A 20,664-nucleotide genomic window follows, 5' to 3' on the forward strand; every position below is an offset into this window, starting at 1 on the left:
TACTTGGGTCTAGGAGTTTCCCCTGCAGCGCTAAACATGAATAATAAAACTACAGCAGATTAATGGTTAAAACCAATGTGCTTGATTTAATTGTTAGAACAATTGTGACACTTAAGCACATTAGTTTTAGAGAATTTGAGGAGAACTCAACATCCTCTTTGTGTTAATATGTTAAATTCTTCTGTCCTGTCTGACTTGAAAGCATGCAGGTATACTGCCTGACTTCCTTTTTCCATCTTTCTGCCAGAGATAATTGTAATAAAAAGTCAATAACAATATGTAGTAATTCATTTCTGTATTGTTTTTATTTTTAACATACAAACATGTAAATCCCTAAGTTACAATGACTAGAACAGACAATTAAAAATAAAGGCAAGAAAAAAGCAGCTGAAAGAAGCAGTCTTTTCTTAGAAGCTGAAATTTCCCCATTCACTCTCTAGCACAGCATTAAGTGAAACAGCCAGAGTCTAAGTGTGAGTTGCTTTCTTGGTAATTCTTAATCATTTTCTGTATCTTATGAGAGGTGTTTTTGTTTTGTTTTTGATTTGTTTGTTTTTTTGGCAATTATAATGTTATACTTAGATTGCTTTCCTTTACAGAGCTGTAGATTTCTGAAGGGCTGGAGTAGCTTTAGCCTTTATTAAAATAACGTAAGTCAAAAGGTGTGGAGGGAGCTATTTGCATTCCAAAGTGTGAGAGTTCACATGAGGCAGTAATGGAAAGCTAGTAATGGTTTGAATTCATCATGGAACTTCTGCCAAGAATCTTCCTGTATGGAAAAGTCTGCATGCACTACATGAAATTTTGCAAGTACAGCCAGTCTCCTTTTTAGATGAAAAGAGGTGTTTTGTCAGTGTGTGGGAAAATCTGAGACTTACTCATTTTCCTTGAGCAAGTCGTCTTTACGTTTTAGTAAAGCTAACAGAAAGATTGCAGCATTTCTGCTCTTGAAAAAGAGAGATGTTGGAATGTTTTACTGTAAGAAAAGGCTATATTAAAAAGTCTTTTGTATAGATACACCAGTAAATATGGAGAAGTCTGCTTATTTACACCGAACTGCTGCTTTTTGATCCATGAGAAACACTTTCATCCAAACTACACTGACAGCCAATGTTCAGAGATCCCTTATTTGCACATAGGGACAGTTACTTTTGTTTTATTTTTCAGTAACTAGGCTTCTGTTTTTTGTACTAGCTTCAGTTTCCACATTAGATTCGGAAATCATGTTGAGTACATTGCATTAGATTAATCCCTTAATAATTCTGGCATTTGAGACTGTTGTAAGCCAGGTATTGGGAAGAGAAGGGTCATAACCTCCTAGTCATTGAATGCATGCTGTTAGTCAGAGACTCTGACTATAATGCTCTATGTCTACTACTGTAGACTGTGCACAACTTACAGCAGATGCATATAAAAACACCTTAATCACAAAGCAAATAACTGCCTGCAGCACTAAACTGCAGTTTTTGCCTGTTCTGTATCTTGCCTCCTGTGACCTTACTGCAACAGGAGACTTACTTTGTCTTGGGTATATCATGTTGAGTCAGGCTTTAAAGTTGGATTTGTATGTTACTTGTGCATAAAAGCACTTCCATATAAGAGATAAATATATGTATACACAGAGAGATATATTAATTACATCTGCTAGATTTTATATTTATTTGAGGTTGCATGCATGGCAGTCACTCTAGTTTCATTTTGCTGTAAGTTACAGTGCACACATGAATCAAAATGATCTTAACTTTGGTTTGCTTCTTGCTTAGTAAAATCTTATCAAAGCTATGTACGGTGAGGTCTGTTACTTGTCACAAATCCTTAAAGTAAATCTTGAAGTACTGTATGAAAGTGCTGGAGCTATAAAACCATACTACTTCAGTGAAATGTATATTAAAAACCTAAAAACAAGGGACACTCATTTTAGTGCAATAACTCCTTTGTTTATAAATATATCCTCTGTTACCCCAGGAAGCCCTTACATCACAAATCATACTATTGAATTCATGCTTTATTTTGCAATGCGTGAGCTTCAAGAAAATGTCTGTGAAGCTTTACGGCCCAGCTGGTGCTAGCTAAAGCACGCTTTCTGGATTGGATGGAACTTGAGTATGTTTTACATGAAAGAATCTGTGTTGGTTTTCCCAATGAGTTTTTTGTTAAAAATTGTTTAAGCATGTGAAGCTCTAAGACTAAAGTTGTTGCTTTTGCAAAGATTATCAGTCCTTATCTCAGCTGGAAGGAGCTCTGTGTGACTAAACCCATAGCCACTAACAGTGGCCTTGAATTAAAAAAAAAAAAAAAAAAAAAAAAGTGCCAGCAGCTGTCTCGTGCTGCTACGTGATACACTGCAGCTCTTTCTGTAATACAGAAGAGGAGAAAATTGTGGTATTAGGAACACCTATGTGAAAACAACTGTGTGATGAGTCCTTTCCTAATTAACTAGATAGTGAATTTATTTTTTTGATTATTTTTCCATGTTGAAATATTTGCTGTTAAAGGATAGGCTAACTTACATTGTGGGAGTTGCATGAAACCACATTTTTTCAGGAGCTGAGCATTCTTTTTCTTTCTTTCTTTCTTTCTTTCTTTCTTTCTTTCTTTCTTTCTTTCTTTCTTTCTTTCTTTCACTGAAATTGGTCTGGATTTTTCTTTTAATGGTGCAATATTTAAATTACATTGGTCTTTAGGAGTGCATGTAAAACAACCTCATGCTAAAACTCCTCAGTGTTTGCACAGCTCTAATATTTGTTAAGCGTTTTGAAACAGATTTATTATTATATTTTTTTGGCAAAGGTTTCTGTTTGCATCCCAAAATAAATAGATATTAAACTTGCTTTGTGTACTCTCACAACCTGTGTGAATTTGGAAATTTCCCATGCTTTTGTTGACACGTTTCTTTTAAAGAGAAGACTGCCATAACTATGCTCCAACAAAATGTTGCGGCTGAAAAGTATGCCCACTGAAATACTGGATTCATGACCCTTTTGAGTTTATTATCTAAGCTGAATGTTTTCTAGTAGTTAAACTGTGAGAAATATCATCTGTCATTTTGATCCCATAAGCAGAATTTCTGGCCTCATTGGCTGAGACTCGAATGTGATCTTACTTGTACTAAGAAAACTAAGGATGTCAGAAAGATCTATGAGCTTCCATATTTTAATAATCTGGAGATGTGGAATTTTTATATAAATGTATTAGAGCACCACATTATTTGAACAATGAAGAGGGAAATTAGGCCTGTCTTGTTAAGAGAGGACAAATAAGACTGGCTATTATCAATGTCACTGTAGAGCTAAATAGTAGTTCTTGGGTTTTTTTGATAAACTTCCCTACAAAGCTGTATTTGGTCACATTCACATGAAAGTTAACCTGTTGCTTCTGTTAATTATAACTGCTGCTAAACTGGGTCCATCAAATAGCAGTAGTGATCATGCAAATAAATAGCTCCTAATAACTTATAAATAATAAACATATTTAAATGAATAAACTAAATATTTGTTATGCTTAATTTAATATTAAATATTAACTGAATAAAACCATTTATTTACTGCTCTTGAACCTCAAGCAAAAGGGTGGAAGATTTTCTATAGGTGGAAGATTCTCTCATAATCATGTTGATATTGTCTTTTCTTAAAAAAGTTGCATCAGTGAGTGAAATGAAATTATTTAAGAATTCATTGCTTATAAATTAATTAGCAGGTCAACTCAGATACTTTATGTAGCGTTTTATTATTATTATTATTTGGCTGAAAGCAGCAAACTGTTTAGTCCTAAGTGTGTTTTTTTTTTAACTCCGTTACAACTGTTTTTCCCGAAGTTCCAAGTAATTAGGAAAAATAATATTTGTTAGTCTTCCATTTTGTTTTTTCTTGTAACTGCTTTTCTGTTTTTATTAATTACAATATGATATATGTGGCATTGGTCTGAAGAAAATAAAACATTATTAATAAAATTAAAAGCTTTGTATCACTTCAAAAAATGTTTCTATGTTGATTTGGTGTCTCTTTGTGAATGCCTGTACAATTATTATCTTGATATTTTTAAGAGGGGGGAAAAAAAAGCTTCTGAAAGGGAAGGGTAAAGGGGGTGCTTAAATCAGTCTTGAGTATGGTTAAATTTACCAGTAACCTCTAGTTCATGAAATGCTGATATAAAACTGGCATTTATTTGTCCTTCAGCTCTAAGTATTTCTGTGAAAATGCTTCACCTTGTCAGGGGGAGGGGGCATTTGGGAAGGGAGGTTTTTATCAGGTTTATTTCCTCGATGGGTGTAGGCAAATGAAAGCTTCATCCATTGCCTTTCCTCTAGAAAGGGTGCGTTGATTGAAATCCTGCATGTGCCACTTGCATAAGAAAGAATAAAAATGTCAGGAGACCTTTCATTAATTTCTGACACAAATTTAGAGACAGGTCCCAGGGTTGGGGTTTTCTTGTTTGTTTTTTTTAATTCTATAATAAGTGCTTTACATGATATGTAGAAACATTAGACTGGAAAGATTTTTGTGACTTTTATATAAAAAATGAACTTGGAGACAATCTTTTTTTAAGATTGACTAAGGAGAAAGCTAAAGGGGATGAACTAAATGGACTAAAGAAGGCAGTTGGTTCCTAGGAGGATCCCAATCTTGCTAGGACTAACATCAAGCAAGCGGAAAATACTCACAGTTGAAAATCAGCTGTATCTGGGGAGGCAGACAGGGAGTCACCTTGTTCATTTTGAACTTCCAAGAGTAAACAATTACAGGCAAGTGATTTTAAAAGGGTACGAGGATCAAAAAAGAGGCTTGTTTCTGGCCATAGAATTTCTTCAGATTTGCAAGTCCCACAAATTGAGTCTTATATACTTGGTAACAGACTTGAGTGCAGAAATAACTGGAGTTATAGCTCTAGTGTTGTCCACGAGAAAGCCCTGCTAATAGCACCTCTGTAACCAAGTTCTCAGGCACCTCTGTGAGCTGCAGTCTAAAAACGTTTCTTTTGGTGGGCAGGCCTGAATAAGCAGCTTCCCTCCTTCTCCCTCCCCATTCTCCAGGTTTTTTTCTCTCCCCGTATCCCTCTTGAGTTGCTTGCGCTATTATGTGGTGAAACACATCAAGGAATTGACCTGGGTTAAAATTACCCAGCAAAAAAAAGAGAGGTATGGTTTTGTCTGTTAACTCAAATGATTTCTCTCACACTGTTCCCTTTGCAGCTGCGCAAATGGTTGGTCTGAAGTAGCTGAGGGGATGAGGTGCTGTTACTGAGAGCAATGCTATAGCGTTAGAAGAGATTTAAGCTTCCTGTATTTTCAGTGAACGCAACTTGCTGTCTGCAAATGTGATCAAACTGCAGAGTGGGCACTGGCTCAAGCTCAGTATACCTTCAGGATGCCCTTGCATCCCTTTCCCTTGGGACAGACACGTTTTCCTCCTCTGCCTCAGAGAGAATAAATGGAGCTTTTATGCGAAACTGCAAATTACAGGGGGTCCCTCTGAGAAGACTTAACATAACACTAAAGTGCTCGCGTGGACTGTTGCTGCCCAAAATAAGCCAAGCTAGCTTCGGAGGGATTTCAAAATGTGCATAACATGAGTGAGTGCTTTAAAACTCATAGGTACTTTGAAAATTCTGCCTCTAGTTAAATGCAGTAAGTTCTCTCCTCTCAACTCTTTAAATCATTAAAGACTTTATTTGTAGGTCGGAGTTGCTAATGCCCATGCAAGTTGATTTATTCTCACATAACTTGGGAGTAGTTCCTAACATTTTTGGTCTTTCATTTTATTTTTAGATTTATTTTGGAGAGCAGCAGCCTGCTCTATTTGTGATCTACAATGAGTGCCAAATCTGCAATCAACAAAGAAATTTTTGCCCCACATGATGAAAGGATGCTGGGAGCTGTCCAAGTGAAAAGAAGAACGAAGAAAAAGATTCCTTTCCTGGCTACTGGAGGTCAGGGTGAATATTTAACATACATCTGCCTGTCAGGTAAGATAAATGATCTTGACATCTAGCTGTCTATTGTAGTTTATCTTTGGAGTTTGATTACTCGATCAGATGTTATCCACAGCTTTAAGGAGTTGGATGACTTGAATGTTAATAGCGTAAGTAGAGAATTATGATAGTTGCATCTTAAATCTTGGTAGCCTTGAGTGCATGGTTTCTTCATATTTATACCATATAATAAATCAAAGAGATGGCGTCATTGTTAAAAATGAAGAGTTGTCTCATAGCACAGCTGGAGAGTATGAACAAGTAGATAAAATATTTAGAAACACTATCTTTAGTAATTGAGGTTAAGATCTTTCTCGGAGGGATGAACTTTACATTGTATCTGCTTTTTATGCTCTTAAATTTCTTGTTCGTTTGAAGCAAATATGCTTTCCTTTCTTTTCACGTTTGCCTCTGTATATTACCAGTTCGTTAGGTCCACAGATACGTTGCTTTCAGCTGGAGTATTTTCAGCTCATTGAACAAAGCAGTGCTGTTATGTGTCAATTGTCTGACTTTAAAAGGGATAGAAGATAGAAATATTTGAGTTGAATGAGAAATGGAAGTGTAAAGACCCCTTTTGAGAAGTCATGGGGGAACAGGGAGAAATGATCTGGTTTTTGCTGACTTGTTCAGATGAAAATCATTGAATGTCTCCAGGGTTTTACTAATACAAGTAAGAGTTTGAATTCTGTGGAATAGACTAGGTAGTAGCTGTTGTGTGTTGTCTTTATGTTTTTACTCTTTCTGGTGAAGGTTCAGCTAAATTTTAAAAAACGAAAACCACTGGGTAATTTGTGACATTTTTGGATATCTGACCCAAGATGGATCAGATCTTAGAACTGTAATGAAAGCATCCTAGTGGAGAAAATAGATATTATTACAGTTTTTCTTCTGACTTTTTTCTTAGATTACTCTAAATCTTATCCAAAATTTAATCTATAAAACAAGATTTTCCACAGTGAATATCAATTGAAATTTTAGAACAGCTGAAAAATGAGTGTGTTTTTAACTACTTACTTAATCCCTTGTAATTTTGGAAATGAAAATCTTGCTGAAGAAGGAACCTAGAGTTGAATTGTGTGGGGTTTTTTGATTGTTTTTGATCTTTCCTGCTAAAAGAAGTAAGGTAAACAAGCAATTTGTCAATTGAGTTTCACATGTTCTATTTGATCTCTTTCCTTCCTCCCTCCTGTCCCTGCCCCCAGGTAGTATAAACTATTTAGGCTTGTCAGAGAAACATTTCATAAGTTAAGAACAGTAGATCTGCTTTTTCCTGTTGTCCTGTCATCCTATGAATATTTTCATTATGTATTTATTTGAACAGTTTAACTTAGGAAAGCAGTGGAGCTGTCATTCCACTGTTAGTGGTAACCACCTTAGTATGATGCTGTGTCTTCTGATATAACTGGTGACTCTCTTTAAAACTTCAATAAGTCTTGGGTAGCAATGTCATTCTAGATCTTAGGCTGTGAGGAAAAATCTTTGTGCAGTTATCTGTCATCTGCCACTTTGGTGTTGGGAACAGCTGGTTAGCCTGCGTATTGCCTGAAGTCATGTCCATCAAATTTCTTTTGTTTCCCAAAGCATCTACTCTTTCCCAAAGCATCTACAGGTAGGGCACAACTGTTTTGGCCACTGTGGTTAAAGGAAATGGCGATGAGGATAAACTGCTGTTTGCTATCCCTGATGGATATGAAGCAATTATGATTTCAGAAAGAAAAAAAATTGTATATGGTAAGGACAAGTTAGTGTTGGAATGGAAGTTCTGCTGTATCACCAAAGAGCAAAAGATGAAGCATGTCTCAGAGCAACAAGACTTTGTGACTTTCCATTTCTCTCTGATATGGTGCAAAGTGTGAGAAGCGAAGGGGCTGACTGGATTTTAGTTTCCACTTGAAAGGTGCATGCCTTAATGTTAGGTGTTCTGACACCTAATTTGGAAGCACCTTTGTGAGCCTTTGACTTTTGTCCCATTTTTTTTTCCTGGGTTTGCTGTGTATTGGGGAAGGGTAATGACTAGAATATCTTTGTGTTCTGAGTTTCCTTAGACTAATTCAGTTTGGCCTTTGCTGAAAGTCATTTGATGACTTACTGTGAGAACTGAATTTGTCAGCTGAAACAATACCCACAGAAACTGACTTGTTAAGAAGCTTATAAATTTGGGGGGATAGAAAATGTCCTGCCAAGTTGGAGTTTCATTCAGTTAGGGTACAGAAATCCAAGCATCAGCCAGTTGTAATAGTTATTTTTATTTACTAATCAATTTGTAACTGACAAATTGCATGAATTGTTAAAATTGGAGTTAGTTTTCCTTTGTGTTGAATTGAAGGTACATTATCAGGTAATTGTTGTCTGTTTGCATTTTTGGAAATCTGGATCCAGATACTGAGCAGGGAGAGAAGAAAGCAGCATTGAAGTGCCTTTCTCTCAAGTCTTTAGGTCTAGAAGAGAGTAGTAGATGGGATACTGATGCATTGACAGAATCAGGTGTTGAATAGAGCAGAATGGGGAAATGGAGAGTCTGCCTTAAAACTTGTATTTGAAGTATATGCTAGAGTTTCTACTTGGCAATATAAAATACTGAATTGCTTAGAAGAAAATATTCATTAATGCTCCAAAAATGTGAATCGAAAGCCTGTCACCTGAAACTGATGACAGGTCAATGTAAGAATATTGTGGCTCCCTGCAAAGGTGGACACTGAACGGCTGGATTACGTACAACCTTCTGCCTCCTCCTGTAGTGACAGGCCTGACAAAGTTGGACTGGCAAGCACGGCCAAGAGAGAGCTTCTGGGAAGAAGAACGGCGAAGCAAGCAGTAGGCAGATGGGAAACACAGAGGTGGGGTGGCTGTAGGCAGAACAGAGAGGATGAAAACTGAGATTTTTTTTTTCTTAATGTAGAAAAGGATCTGACACAGAAAAAAGCAAACTCAAAGCTGAAAGTGGGTATTTATCACCTCCTCCACACTAGCAGACCTGGTGACAGTTATTGAATCATACCTGAGTTTTCATTTTGCCACCATTGTCTTACATAATTGAAAGAAAATTGCTTAAAATAACTTTTAACCATATTTAGAATTTTGAACTAAATATAAAATACTCAAAAGGTCACTTTAGGAATATAGAATGCTGATCTCCCACTAGCACATGCACAATTCTGTATGTGTTGTCATTTCCTTTGACATGTTATGATTGTGTTTAAGTATCTTTTAATATTAAAAAGATTTTAAATTTGTTAGAGTGCATTGGATTTGTTCCATTTTGTACATATGGGTATGGCATCGACCTTTCAGGATTAAAACACTATTGCAGTTGCAGTGAACTGAATGAACCAGATGGTTCCTTTTGATCCTGAGTTCCGGTGTGTCATGAACCCTTAGCTTAGCTGTATCACTCTTTCTAGTCCTTCTGCCAAAAAGAATGCAGTTCGAGTGTGAGTTTTAAAAGCCAAAATGTTCTTAAAACTGAGTGCAACTCCTCCCCTTCCCCCCAATCTTTTTGGCTGTAGTAGTCTGGCTCTTCTTTCTTTGTCATCTCCAATTGAAAGTAACATATTGTCATATTCGGGGGGCTTTTATGTTGAAAGTACAATCTGTCAAGAATTATGCAAGTGAAGATGACAGGAAGTACAAAGAAATCGTAAAATAATGTACAAAAATAAAAAGTACGTTGGAGTAGCTTTTTCTTCCTTCTTTAAAATTTAACCTTATCTCATAGATGAGGCTTTCTTCAAAGGAGTGGCGGCAAATAGTTGAAAAAGCTATATACAGTTACTATGGATTTTTTTTTTTTTGATTTCTGACTCTCAGTATACAGGGAGACAGAGGTTTGTCTCATTAGGTCACATTAGCTTCATGAGGCCTTTTCTGTTCCCCCCTTCCTTATATTGGGTTTTTCTTTTAATCTTAATTAGCCATAATAGGAGCACGTTGGAGGAATTCTCTGATGCTTACATTGTCTTTACCTCTCCTTTTAAATAATTATCTAAAAATCAGCAGAGCTTTTGGATGAAAACTTTAACATTTTTGAAAATAAAAGCCTATTTGCACAGGAGTGTAATGTTCTCATTGGCCTGTCTATGGAGTGAATTAAGGACCATTACAACCTTCCTGTTTTCTGTTTTAAAAAAGTAAAGAAACAAAAAAAATCCAGGATATGTTTTAGACCTTTTTTCCCTAACATGAGCCTCTAACAATGCATGTGAGTTGCTCTGGGTTCATGTGTTAGCCGTTTAAAAAGATAATAATAATAGACTATGTAGGTTTTGTGCTGTGTTCAGTGGTGGAAATGCAAATCCTTTTTTCGTAAGCCAGAACAGAACAAAACAAACAAGCTTCTCCTTCCAGTTCTTCCAAGTAACAAGTTCTTAAACATCAGTACTTCATCTTGATGGCTGCTTTAAGATGAATGCTTTTGGGCACCTGTAGGGTAAATGAGTATCTAACTGTCTTATTGCTGTTGTGTTCAATGACCTATATTTATTTTGAATTGGCCGCCGAGTTGGATAAAGGAGAGCGCTGATATCTGAGTTGTTGCTTAACATGGTTGTATTTATGTAGTATACATGTGTGATACTATAGACAAACACAGACACATGAAATACATACATGTGTATGAGGTCTCCATCTACTCTTAGCTGCTAGCCTCGGGGCTTGTAGAAACCATGGAAGCAGTTGCTTCAGCTAGTGGTGGTTATTTATAACTGGTTGTGGTCAAACTTTCCTATGCTTGAAAGGTCGATGGCACTGACAAGAGCAATGCTCTCAAAAACAGCTTCCCTTTTGCACCACAGCTCGGTGAACTGGCCGCAAATGTTGACGTGTTGGGAACAGTGCTCATATTAAATTGTCAAAATGTAATTACTTACATCTACTTACTATATATGATTCTATGATGAGGAATACAGTTCTTAAAGCTCCTTTTCTTTATCAGAAGTTGTTTTTATTTGGTAGGTAGTTCTGGATATTTTAAGTCTACAGCTCCGGAGGGGTTTTAGAAGTCTAAATACCACTTCCTTTTAGCGATACTAAGTGCTGAGTTCCACCTCATGAAAGGAACTTCAAAATCTAAGCCATGTAAGAGCCTTTGAAAAATTTTACCAGTGATCAAAACATGTTAGTGGAAAACAGGTGGCTTTTGGAGCTGGAGCTGGATTAACTTCCTACTCCTCTGTATTGATCTTTGTGTTTATGTGATTAATATAGAAGAGAGGAAAAAAAATTAATTTCTTTGGCAGGCACACTATGCTTACTGATCTTATTCAGAATGGCCCCCTTAATATATATGCTGATGCTCTGATCCCTGCTGATTGTGTGCAGTTGTTCAACTTAAATCCATGTGAAAAAAATACATTGGTTACATTTGCATAGCAGGGGATCTTGCTATAGCAAAGCCACAGAATAGAGCTTTTGAAAGCCTCTAGTCTAAGACTTAGGATTTTTTTTCTTTCCTTCTGAAAGTGGAGAAAGCAAATGTGCCCGATTCATACCCTGTCTACCCCTCGCTTGCTTTTTTAGTCTCGTTCACACATAAGAAATATTTTCTAAATTTTAAGTCAAAGGTGTGCAGTTATCCATGCCTGATGTTTCATAGACTTGTCAGCGGTTTGCTCTGTGTTGACGTTTTATCACTCTGCTACAATTCTATTCTGAAAAACCTTGAAAGTTAGCTGTTGTGCATCACTGAGTTTTATAAAGTGATATGTTGATCTAGGGAACTTGTGGTAGTAATACAGTCTTTCAGTTTTATTCAAAATCCAGCTGTTGGAATTACTTTTCACATACATACACCCCCCCCCCAAAGGATTTCCAAAATCCCAGACCAGATGATCTTAAACCTACCCCCCACCCCAAAAAACTTGATGGCAACAGTGAAGCATCTTATCTTTTTGTTTAATGGAACATAATTTTGCAATAATCAAAAGGGATAAATTAAATATTCTGTAATATGAAGTATGTATTGATGTAATAATTTGTTATGCACAAACTGAAATGGTAAAGAATGTAAGCTGTGTGTTGCCGTATTCATCATAAATGAAGCCTAGCAAGATAACTCTTAGTTGGAATTTCGAGCCTTTTCCACAGAGGGATCCCAAAATGCCTGGAAAAGTTTATGTAAAGTAGTTAAGTTGCAGAATTCTGTTCCCCTCTTTTCATGTTCAGAAGAGGATGAAGACTCCGTGTTCCTTTGTTCATTCCTAAGAGTTGTTTGTGTTGTGTAGGTTTGCATCCTTAAAGAGCTGAACTGGCTTCCTTCAGTAAGTGCAGCATATTTTGCTGCAACGTTTTGCTCAGAATATGGCAGATGCTTTCATTAAGTTTGATGTGAGGTTAAAGTGTCTGTTTGAAAGTCATGCCGCCTTTGGAAGAATTGATTAATTCTAGGTTAGTTATTGGGGCTGGTATCTCATATGTGATTAAAAATACAGAACTGGAAATAAAGATATACTACTAAACACTATTTTATGGTACCTGTTCCTTCAAATTGAAGTATAGCAGCTATGTGCATAAGACCTGCATTAGCAAAAGTATCATCTCATATCTAGCTCTGGTGGAAACCATTCTCAGTGTATCATGATAGTTAAAATTGGTAGATTCAGCTTGAGCAGTTTTCCTAGTTTTCATGGTGCTGGAGAGTGGCATTTGCAATACCTTGACTCACTGTATCACAAATTGTTAAACCTGAATAATACTGGATTAAAAAAAAAAAAAAATCTGTGTTGTTCCCTCATCAATATTGTCTCACCAACTTGTAAAGAAAACTATAATTCTTCTCTCCTTGCACATTGTTTGGTATATGTGGACTGTTCTGGTAGATAAACATCACGTTAACACCTTATCCTTTTATAGTACCCCAAAGTGTCTGTAGGAATCAAATCCTACAAGTTTTTGCCATCCTTCAGCTCTTTGAAGTACTATGAAATGGTTTTCAAGACACAACAGCACGTAGGAAATATTTTGAAAAAGGATGCCTAAGCCATTTAGAATATCACATCAAGCATCTCTGTCATTAGGTAGGTTGTTGTTGTTGTCTTGTAAAAGAAACGGATGAATAATGCATTCCTGACCTTTGAATATTTTCTGTTTGTGACTTATCTATAAATAATCTTGTTAAAGCGAATTAAATAGGAAAATAAGTCAGGACTGATCTAATGCTGTGATTTGCTTGTATCAATAATTCATCCAAACTGCTACCATACAACTGCTACCAAACTGCTCAGATACAAATCAAGTAATACCTGACCTATAAAATTAATGTAGGTAAGGGATCTTGAACTAATTCTGCCCAGTTCCCCCTATCAGTGTAATATCTGAACATCTCGAACAGCAGAGGCTGTAGTGATAAAATAAGGTTATGGCCTCAGATATGTGTATATGTATGTATGTATAGCAGTTGTTCTGTATTTATGGCAGGCAACACTTGCCCTCCAGCCTAATTCTATTAAGATTTTTATGTAACTTGGTTTTCATAATCTGATTATGCATATCCTAACAAGACGGAAGAACAGCATATGAAGGGTGGGGAAGCTGAGGGAATATAAACTATGCAAAGTTTTGTTGGCCTTGTATCAAGGAAGAACTACTCATTTGTGCAAGTTAAAACAATCTCTAACAATTTAGCTGGCCCTACTTCACAGGGAAAGTCCACCACACCCTTTCGGTTGCTCTTTCGCTTTGTTTGTTAGAGCTCAACAGTGCCTAATCCCCTTTGCAGCCTCCGGGAGTGATGGAGTTATAACTGTTCTGGAACTCAAATTCTCTAACACTGGTGTTTTGAAGAAAAGTTCATTTATGCGAAATCTAAGCCTCATTTTCCTTGGTAACAGTTTAAGCAACTGCCTAGATCTTTGGACCTTCTGAAATACAGATGAACTCTGCCTAAGCAGCTTCTCTTTGAGATGACTACTGTGAAACTTGCATTCGTAAATATGGTCAGATCCATAAAGTCTTCCTATACTTTACAGGCATCTAGTTAAACATTTGGCAGGCCAGTTTCTTAAGACACATGCAGATTGTGCTATTTTAAATAGAAGCCTGAATCTTTTGATTTTTGATCTACTTACAGGTTGCATCTCATAAATTTCACTCTTCTCTGTGGATATGTTTAGCCTAAGAAAGGGCCTTAATGAGGTCCAAGATGAGTACCGGGCTTGGTTGGTCTGAGATACCATTATAACAATGTGGAACATCTGCTTCAAACAGTAGAGGTTCCTTAGGCAGTTTTATCACCTAAATCTATATGGCGCTTAGAAAATAGCTTTAAGAATCTAGTTCTCCTTCTGTATCGTCCTGTCGGATTTCTTCAGAAGACAGTCTAAGCTGGAAGGGAAAGGTGCAACATAAACTTTTTGGTGGATAAAGTAACTGCTAAATGCTTTTTGTAGATAATACGATATCAGACCCTGCTGTGTTCCTTTTCTCTAACTCTCTGCCTCTTGTCACTGTGTGTGGAGCAGCGTAGTAACGCTGAGAGCTGTTTTCTCCGAGTAGATCAATGGCTTGGAGCAGAGCCAAACTTTTAAATCAAAACAGTATTCTCTCACCTGACGGTTCAGTTTCAAAGCATTGAAACCAAGTACACTTTCTCTGGGTGAGATTGGAAATAGTCTATTAAAAACAAAAGCTTTCAACCTGCAGTCACTGTGTGTGTTCATCTGCAATAATGGCAGGTTTCTGAAGAAATTTTGACAGCACAAGTGCCCAGGATCATCTAAAATTAATTGTCCCAAATACTATGTGATAGATTTTTGGCAGCTGAAATTTGTTAAACCCACTTAAAAGAGAAACAGCAAGAGCTCGATAGAGGTTTTGTGAAAGTTCTGGAATAATTATGTTGTGTTTTATTTTCGTATTCAACTTTCACTGTTTCTTTCAAGAATAGCTCATATAAATGTAGCATACAAATACAGAGAAACCATCCTTCAGCTGTACCATCTGCCCGAGGGAATGCTGTTTGCTTAGCCAGTGTTCAGTGTATAATGGAGAGTAGTTGGGAAGCAAAAGAACAAAAATCATCCTTTAACTATGCAGAAAAGAATTGGAAAAGGTTTGCAGGGTGGCTGTGAAATTCATTCAGGAATTGAAAAAGGGATGGCTTGCATCATGCTTTTGAAAGATTCTAGACTAATGTGATGGATCACTGTGTGTGCGTTGAATGATAAAGCCACTAAGTGTTATTGTCTTATTCAGTTGGCCTCTGCAATGCAATTCTAAAATTTTTTGTAAATTTACAGCACATTGTGGTAAGAAAAGAAAAAAAAAATTTTTCCAACTACCTCTCTGAAGTATAACCAAAATGCAAAGTAAGTTTGCCTTTAGATGTGCCAAGTTATTAAAGTAAGTATTGTTCTGTGTGCATAGCAGGTGGTTGAAAACTGATATATTTGTTTTATACAAAGATGATGTTTGCTTACTTTCTATCTAGAAACTAATGTAGGCTAATAAACCATTTAGGGGGCTAATGACAAATAGCTTCTTTTCTTGGAGGGAGAGGGCCAGGGAGGGAAGGAGCTGTAGAAAGGAAAAAATCAATATGTGATATGTGTATCAGTACATGTAACTACAGAAACCAGTAGAATTTTATGCCTTTCTTGAATTTAAGTGTATATGCATCCTGTGCAGCATATTGTTGCCATTTCAAAAGGCAGCTTTTTCAGTCCATACTGAGATACTGTGAGGACTGAAGCACTTTATCATTAACTTTCAGTAGTAGCAGGGTTTTTGGTCATCCAGCTGATCAGAAATAACCTGAGCTTTCCCATAATCCCTTCTGAATCTGAAAGCAGGAGCAGACAGCTCTAGTTCAGCAGTTCTAATCATTTTTGATACGTAGATAAGTATCCTAATTTTTTTCACGCAGATGATAAACTCCCATATGGTCAGTTTAAGCATAATGGCAATATATGAGTTTTAAGAAATCAGGCAAAAGAGAAGACCAGTGCACAGACTTGTAGGTGGAAAACCACTGCCGTAGTATGGAGCAGGATTCAGTAAATCTAGCGTAGGGGAGGCTTCTTCGATTTTTGACCGCATGCATTTCCTTGCTAGATTTGTCTCCTTTTCCTTCTCCATTTCTTCTCTTAAGACAGCAAGCCATCAGAGCTGGGCAAGGAAGGAGAAGGTATTGCCCCATGGATGAAGTGACTAGTAAGGAGTGACTGTGCTCCCGAGGCCAGTTCTTTAGCTCCGATAGGTGTTTCTTCCAATCATGAACTAAAACTAAATGAATATAGTTGTGCTTAAGAATGTTTTTAATACCCGTATATTTCAGTTAGGGTTAGAAGATGAGATGACAGTTTTTGAACTGCAGTACTTTGACACTGTCACTTACTTTTCTCTGTAACCTAAGTTTGTAGTAATTTAACTTGAACCATAATTTGGCTGGCTTTATTTTCTGTTTTTAGCAGAAAGGCTATCTCCCCATTTCCCCAGAGCTTCTCACTGGGGTTCCACAGGGTTGTGTTAGTTGTCAGTTCTTCTTAAGGTTGTTTTCATGTTCCTGGCTGAGAGTGAGTTTATGCCCGTAGGACCAGCAGCAGGTAAAGGACAACCAACACACACAAATGTTAAATAGTTGCACATTGTGGGTTTTTTTAAGCATTATAGATTGTAATATAATGAAAGTCCCCAATGAATTTGAAATACCATGAATGAAAATATGGATCTGTCTTGGATGTTTTTAGAAATATGAGCCTTGTCTTAGATTTTTTTTTTGTTTAGAATTTAAACTGTGCTCCATATTACAAAAATTGAAGGAGGATATTATTGTACCTCATTCTGTTTGATGTTTCTTGTTTTTTGGTTGTTTTTTGTTGTTGTTTCTAATAGCAGCTGATTAACCAAATGGTTATCTTTCTACAAAAAAATATAGGTTTCATTAAAGGCTCTAATTGCCTTTTAAATGTGACAAAAGCTGTGATTTTTTTGTTTAGTTCATATTTCACTATTTATGTTATACTAATTAAATTCTGCATCCAGAAAATTAGTGTGCAGTGAAACTATTGTGTCATTCAGGCAATCTGGTTGACTAATTCAGAGTAACAGTCTACAGGAACTATAGTAGCCATTAATTTAGATAACTACTCATTTAGATAGCACAGTCTTATAAAGACTTGAATAGTCAAAGGTGTACTACTGCTTTGAATCACTTTAGACTCAAAATTGAGAGACTCAAAAGTGGAGAAAGTCTCATAATTAAAAAAATGTAGAAGTTTTGCAGAAATCTCAAGACAGCTGGGGAAAAGAAGTCTGAGTCTCTGAAAAGATGCTGTACTGATTGAGACTGGATTTCTGTGTTTTGGACATAGTTTTGTTTTGGTAGATTTTTGCATAACTTCTGAGGTCAAGTGGATAAAGGCCATTCAAAGAATAAAAACAGAAGCTTGGAACTGTTGTCAGCATTTTCATTTGATGTTTATTTCTGTGGTTATTCCACCTCTTCCTCTGTTCAAATATCTTTTTCCTCAAAAATGAGTTAACGTGGGTAGTGGAGAACTTGTCAGAAAGCTGAATTCAGGAACAATATCAATAATACACATTTTTGCCAAGTACAGTCTGAGCTGCTCCACTGAAAGATCACATTCAGAGCGAGAATGCTCTGTTGAGTAGACTGAGCCTGAACTAGTTAGTATGTCTGTCTGGAAAATGAGAAAATAGTGCAACTTTAGTCTGAGACAAGAATAAGAAGGGGAAAAGGAATGCTCCTTCACACACTGGGTGTGCTTAACGTAATTAATAGTGCATTAGAGGTGTGTTTACACATGACTGTTAGTCTAGGTGAGTGCTGTGCAAGTTAAAATCTTAGCAGGATGCCTCTTAGCAAGAGAATGAACTTTCTTAAATAAACTTTTTTCTTTTTTTCCCAAGAACATTTTTGTACAGTGAAGTTACTGCCACCATTTATTACAGACTTAGAACAAGTGATTAATGTGAAATGTGACTTTTCAGGAACAGAATCAGAAGAATATTGACTCTCAAGTATGCAAGTTGTGCAGTAACACTTACTCAGAGAAAGCTTTCAGTTGCATGAAACACTTTTCTTTTAAACTCTTGTTTTTCATTTGAGAGGTATACTTGAACATTCATCACTAAGTGGAGAGACTACAGTCTGCCTCAGCTACTAATATGCTTTAATAAATTCCGCATCAACAGTCTTTCCACCCTAAGAACAGAAAAAGTACACAAGTGTCCTTACCTAGCTTTTTTTCTTTTAAAGCAGGAAGGGAAGGAGAGATGTTTGCAAGGTGGTAGCACTTTCTATCTTTTCCTCTAACTTTTTTCATTCAATTTCTCTTTTCCCTGTCAGTGTTTCTTTTCATTCTGGCTATTGCTTGTCAGGCAGATGTGAAGCATGGATAGTATGTGTTAAGTATTTGGGTAAATTTTGAAAGTACCTTTTGAAAAGGAAATCCCATTTCTCTTTACAAAGAGCTGACAATTAGACCACAGCTATTGGTATTGAAATGGAATGAGGTAGGGCAAGTTATGCTGGGTGAGAAAGAAGGGGGAAGAAAGAAAAAAAGCTACTCTCCCTACAAGTATATCGTGTTATTTCTAACTTCCTTACCAGTGACTTGGAAAGTATCTCACCACAGGTCTGCTTAACTGCATTGCATACTCCTGAGGGGAGAAATATCAGGAAAAATTGATTTCAGAAACCCTTTGAAGATGAGTTAAAATGGCACTGACATTTCTGAGAATAAAAACAGACCTTCATTTCTTATCAAGCTTCTACCAGCCCATTTACTAGAAAGGTCATTGGAAGGCTTGCTACCTTAGCAGGCTTGAAGGACAGATAGATGATCAATACAGATCTGGCTGTGTGTATGAAAATTAAATATATAAAAACTTGGATCTGTTTAGGAAGAGATGATGAAATGATGTGAATTTAACTTAACCATTATACTCAAAAAGAAGAGTTACTTGTATTTTGTGTCTTTCTACAGCTCTGCTTTCCCTGTTGTAAGCATTTACCCTTACCCTGTGGTTGCAGACTGTTTCAGCTCAGCCTGCACAATCACAACAAATCACTTAGTTTATTTCTGAAGGACTGTTCTCACCTCTTTGCTCACTGTGCACCCTTTAAATGTTCATCCTTTCCCTTTGCCTTTTTCTCTTCTTAAAACCAACCCGGCTTCAAAAGCCACTGATCACTCATTTAGGGGAATGAATTTGATCTCTTGATGTCTTCTCTGCTCTTTGCAGTTCTGAAATGCCTTAAAAGGCTGGTAAAAATGCTTGAAATGACCTTTTTCTGTAAGTAGCTCCTGTGGAGATTCTTGTGATCAGCTGCTTTTAGTGTTTATTCACAGACATCTTTAGCAAGGCTTCTCTTTATTTTTTCTACTTTCAAATTGCGCCTTTTTATGATTAGCTAATTGAATTCTTTCTACTACCGTATTTCCTCTTTTTTATCTCAGCGTTCTTCTGTCTGCTGGCTTTTTCTCTGATTATCGTAGACTACAACACCTTCTTGGAGATAGTTCTGTGACTAAGCATAGTTCCTTCACTTCAAGCTTAATTGTCATTTTAATTTTGCTCACTTCCTTCCTGAATGTGAATATTCACGAGTAACATTCCATTGTCCATTTGCCTCTATTTTTAACTTGCTCCTTAACTTAACTTTCAGCTCTTTAGGTCTACACAAGAACCTGCCATTTTTTTAAACCAATAAAACATAATGCTATTCAAAACCTCCTTTCTCTCTTCTTCCCATTGCTTTAGTCAGCCTGTTTCATTTCTAGCCCAGCTGAGTAATGGTTTTGTCTTTTAAATTCACCTGATTATTCCACCTGCTTTTACCTCCTTGCTGTTTTTAGTTTTAGTGTGCTTTAGTTCTTGATGCCTCCTGTCTGCTCTGTGGGTCCATGGAGAATTTTTTGTTTTGCTTTGTTTTTCTCTTTCCTGTTGTTTCTAGACTCTTGATACAGCTGTAAATCCAAGCTTCTGTATACTATTTCTATGAAAATTTTGATATACTATCACTTGGCTTCATTCCCTGCTCAGGAGGAGTCATTCAGAGTTTAGAATTCCTCTTTCTTATCTTCCCATGCATTCTCCATTGGCTTCAGCCCAAAAGGATGCTTGCAGCTCTCTGCAGGGTTTTGTGACCTCTGTGCTCTTATAGTGAGTGTCTAATGTAAGACTGAAAGGTATTGGTTAGTTGGTGTGTGCAGTATTTGATTAAAGCAATCCTAGCACTTGCTCGTGAGCTCTATACAGGAAGGTTACAGAGCAGAAAGTTAGAGACATTGTTTTCCTGAAAAGTGCTTTTGGTTTCGGCTATAAAATCCTCTTTGAAAACACTTTATTTGGAAAATGAAGTGCATGAAGTAGCAAAGTTTTCTTTTTTTAAAAAAAAAAAAAAAAAGTGTTAGAGAAGCCTGTAGACATTTTGGGTGGTTTTCTTTTTTTCTTTTTTCTTTTTTTGACTGTGAATGAATGGTCATTAGAATGCATCTGTGGGGGCAGATTATTGGAAACAGTAGTGTAGCATTCTCTTAAAGGTTTGGGATCCAGCTGTCAGACTTCTGATGTAGCTAATTCTGCTCTGGCTTCATTTTCATCTGTTAAAGCATTTCCCTCCAGCAGTGTAAGGAGGGCTTTTGTTGGCTCTACTGTTGTTCGTGCTTTCATTCTCTTTTGCTTATTAATTAGAATAATAATAACAGAAGGAGAATTCACAATTTCTCCTCCTCC

General features: G+C 36.6%; 1 protein-coding gene across 3 annotated transcripts in view; it reads left to right on the forward strand.

Moving 5' to 3' along the window:
- STXBP6 (syntaxin binding protein 6) overlaps positions 1-20,664 on the forward strand; it is a 125,821-nt gene that overhangs the window by 42,728 nt on the left and 62,429 nt on the right. For all 3 annotated transcript variants that reach the window (XM_064512405.1, XM_064512404.1, XM_064512406.1), the window contains one exon: positions 5,765-5,961. In XM_064512405.1, the coding sequence (XP_064368475.1) occupies positions 5,808-5,961 (154 nt within the window). In that variant the 5' untranslated portion in view covers positions 5,765-5,807. The remainder of the gene's footprint in view (positions 1-5,764; positions 5,962-20,664) is intronic.

This window comes from Dromaius novaehollandiae, chromosome 5 (assembly GCF_036370855.1).
Source record: "Dromaius novaehollandiae isolate bDroNov1 chromosome 5, bDroNov1.hap1, whole genome shotgun sequence".
NCBI classification, from domain to species: Eukaryota; Metazoa; Chordata; class Aves; order Casuariiformes; family Dromaiidae; genus Dromaius; species Dromaius novaehollandiae.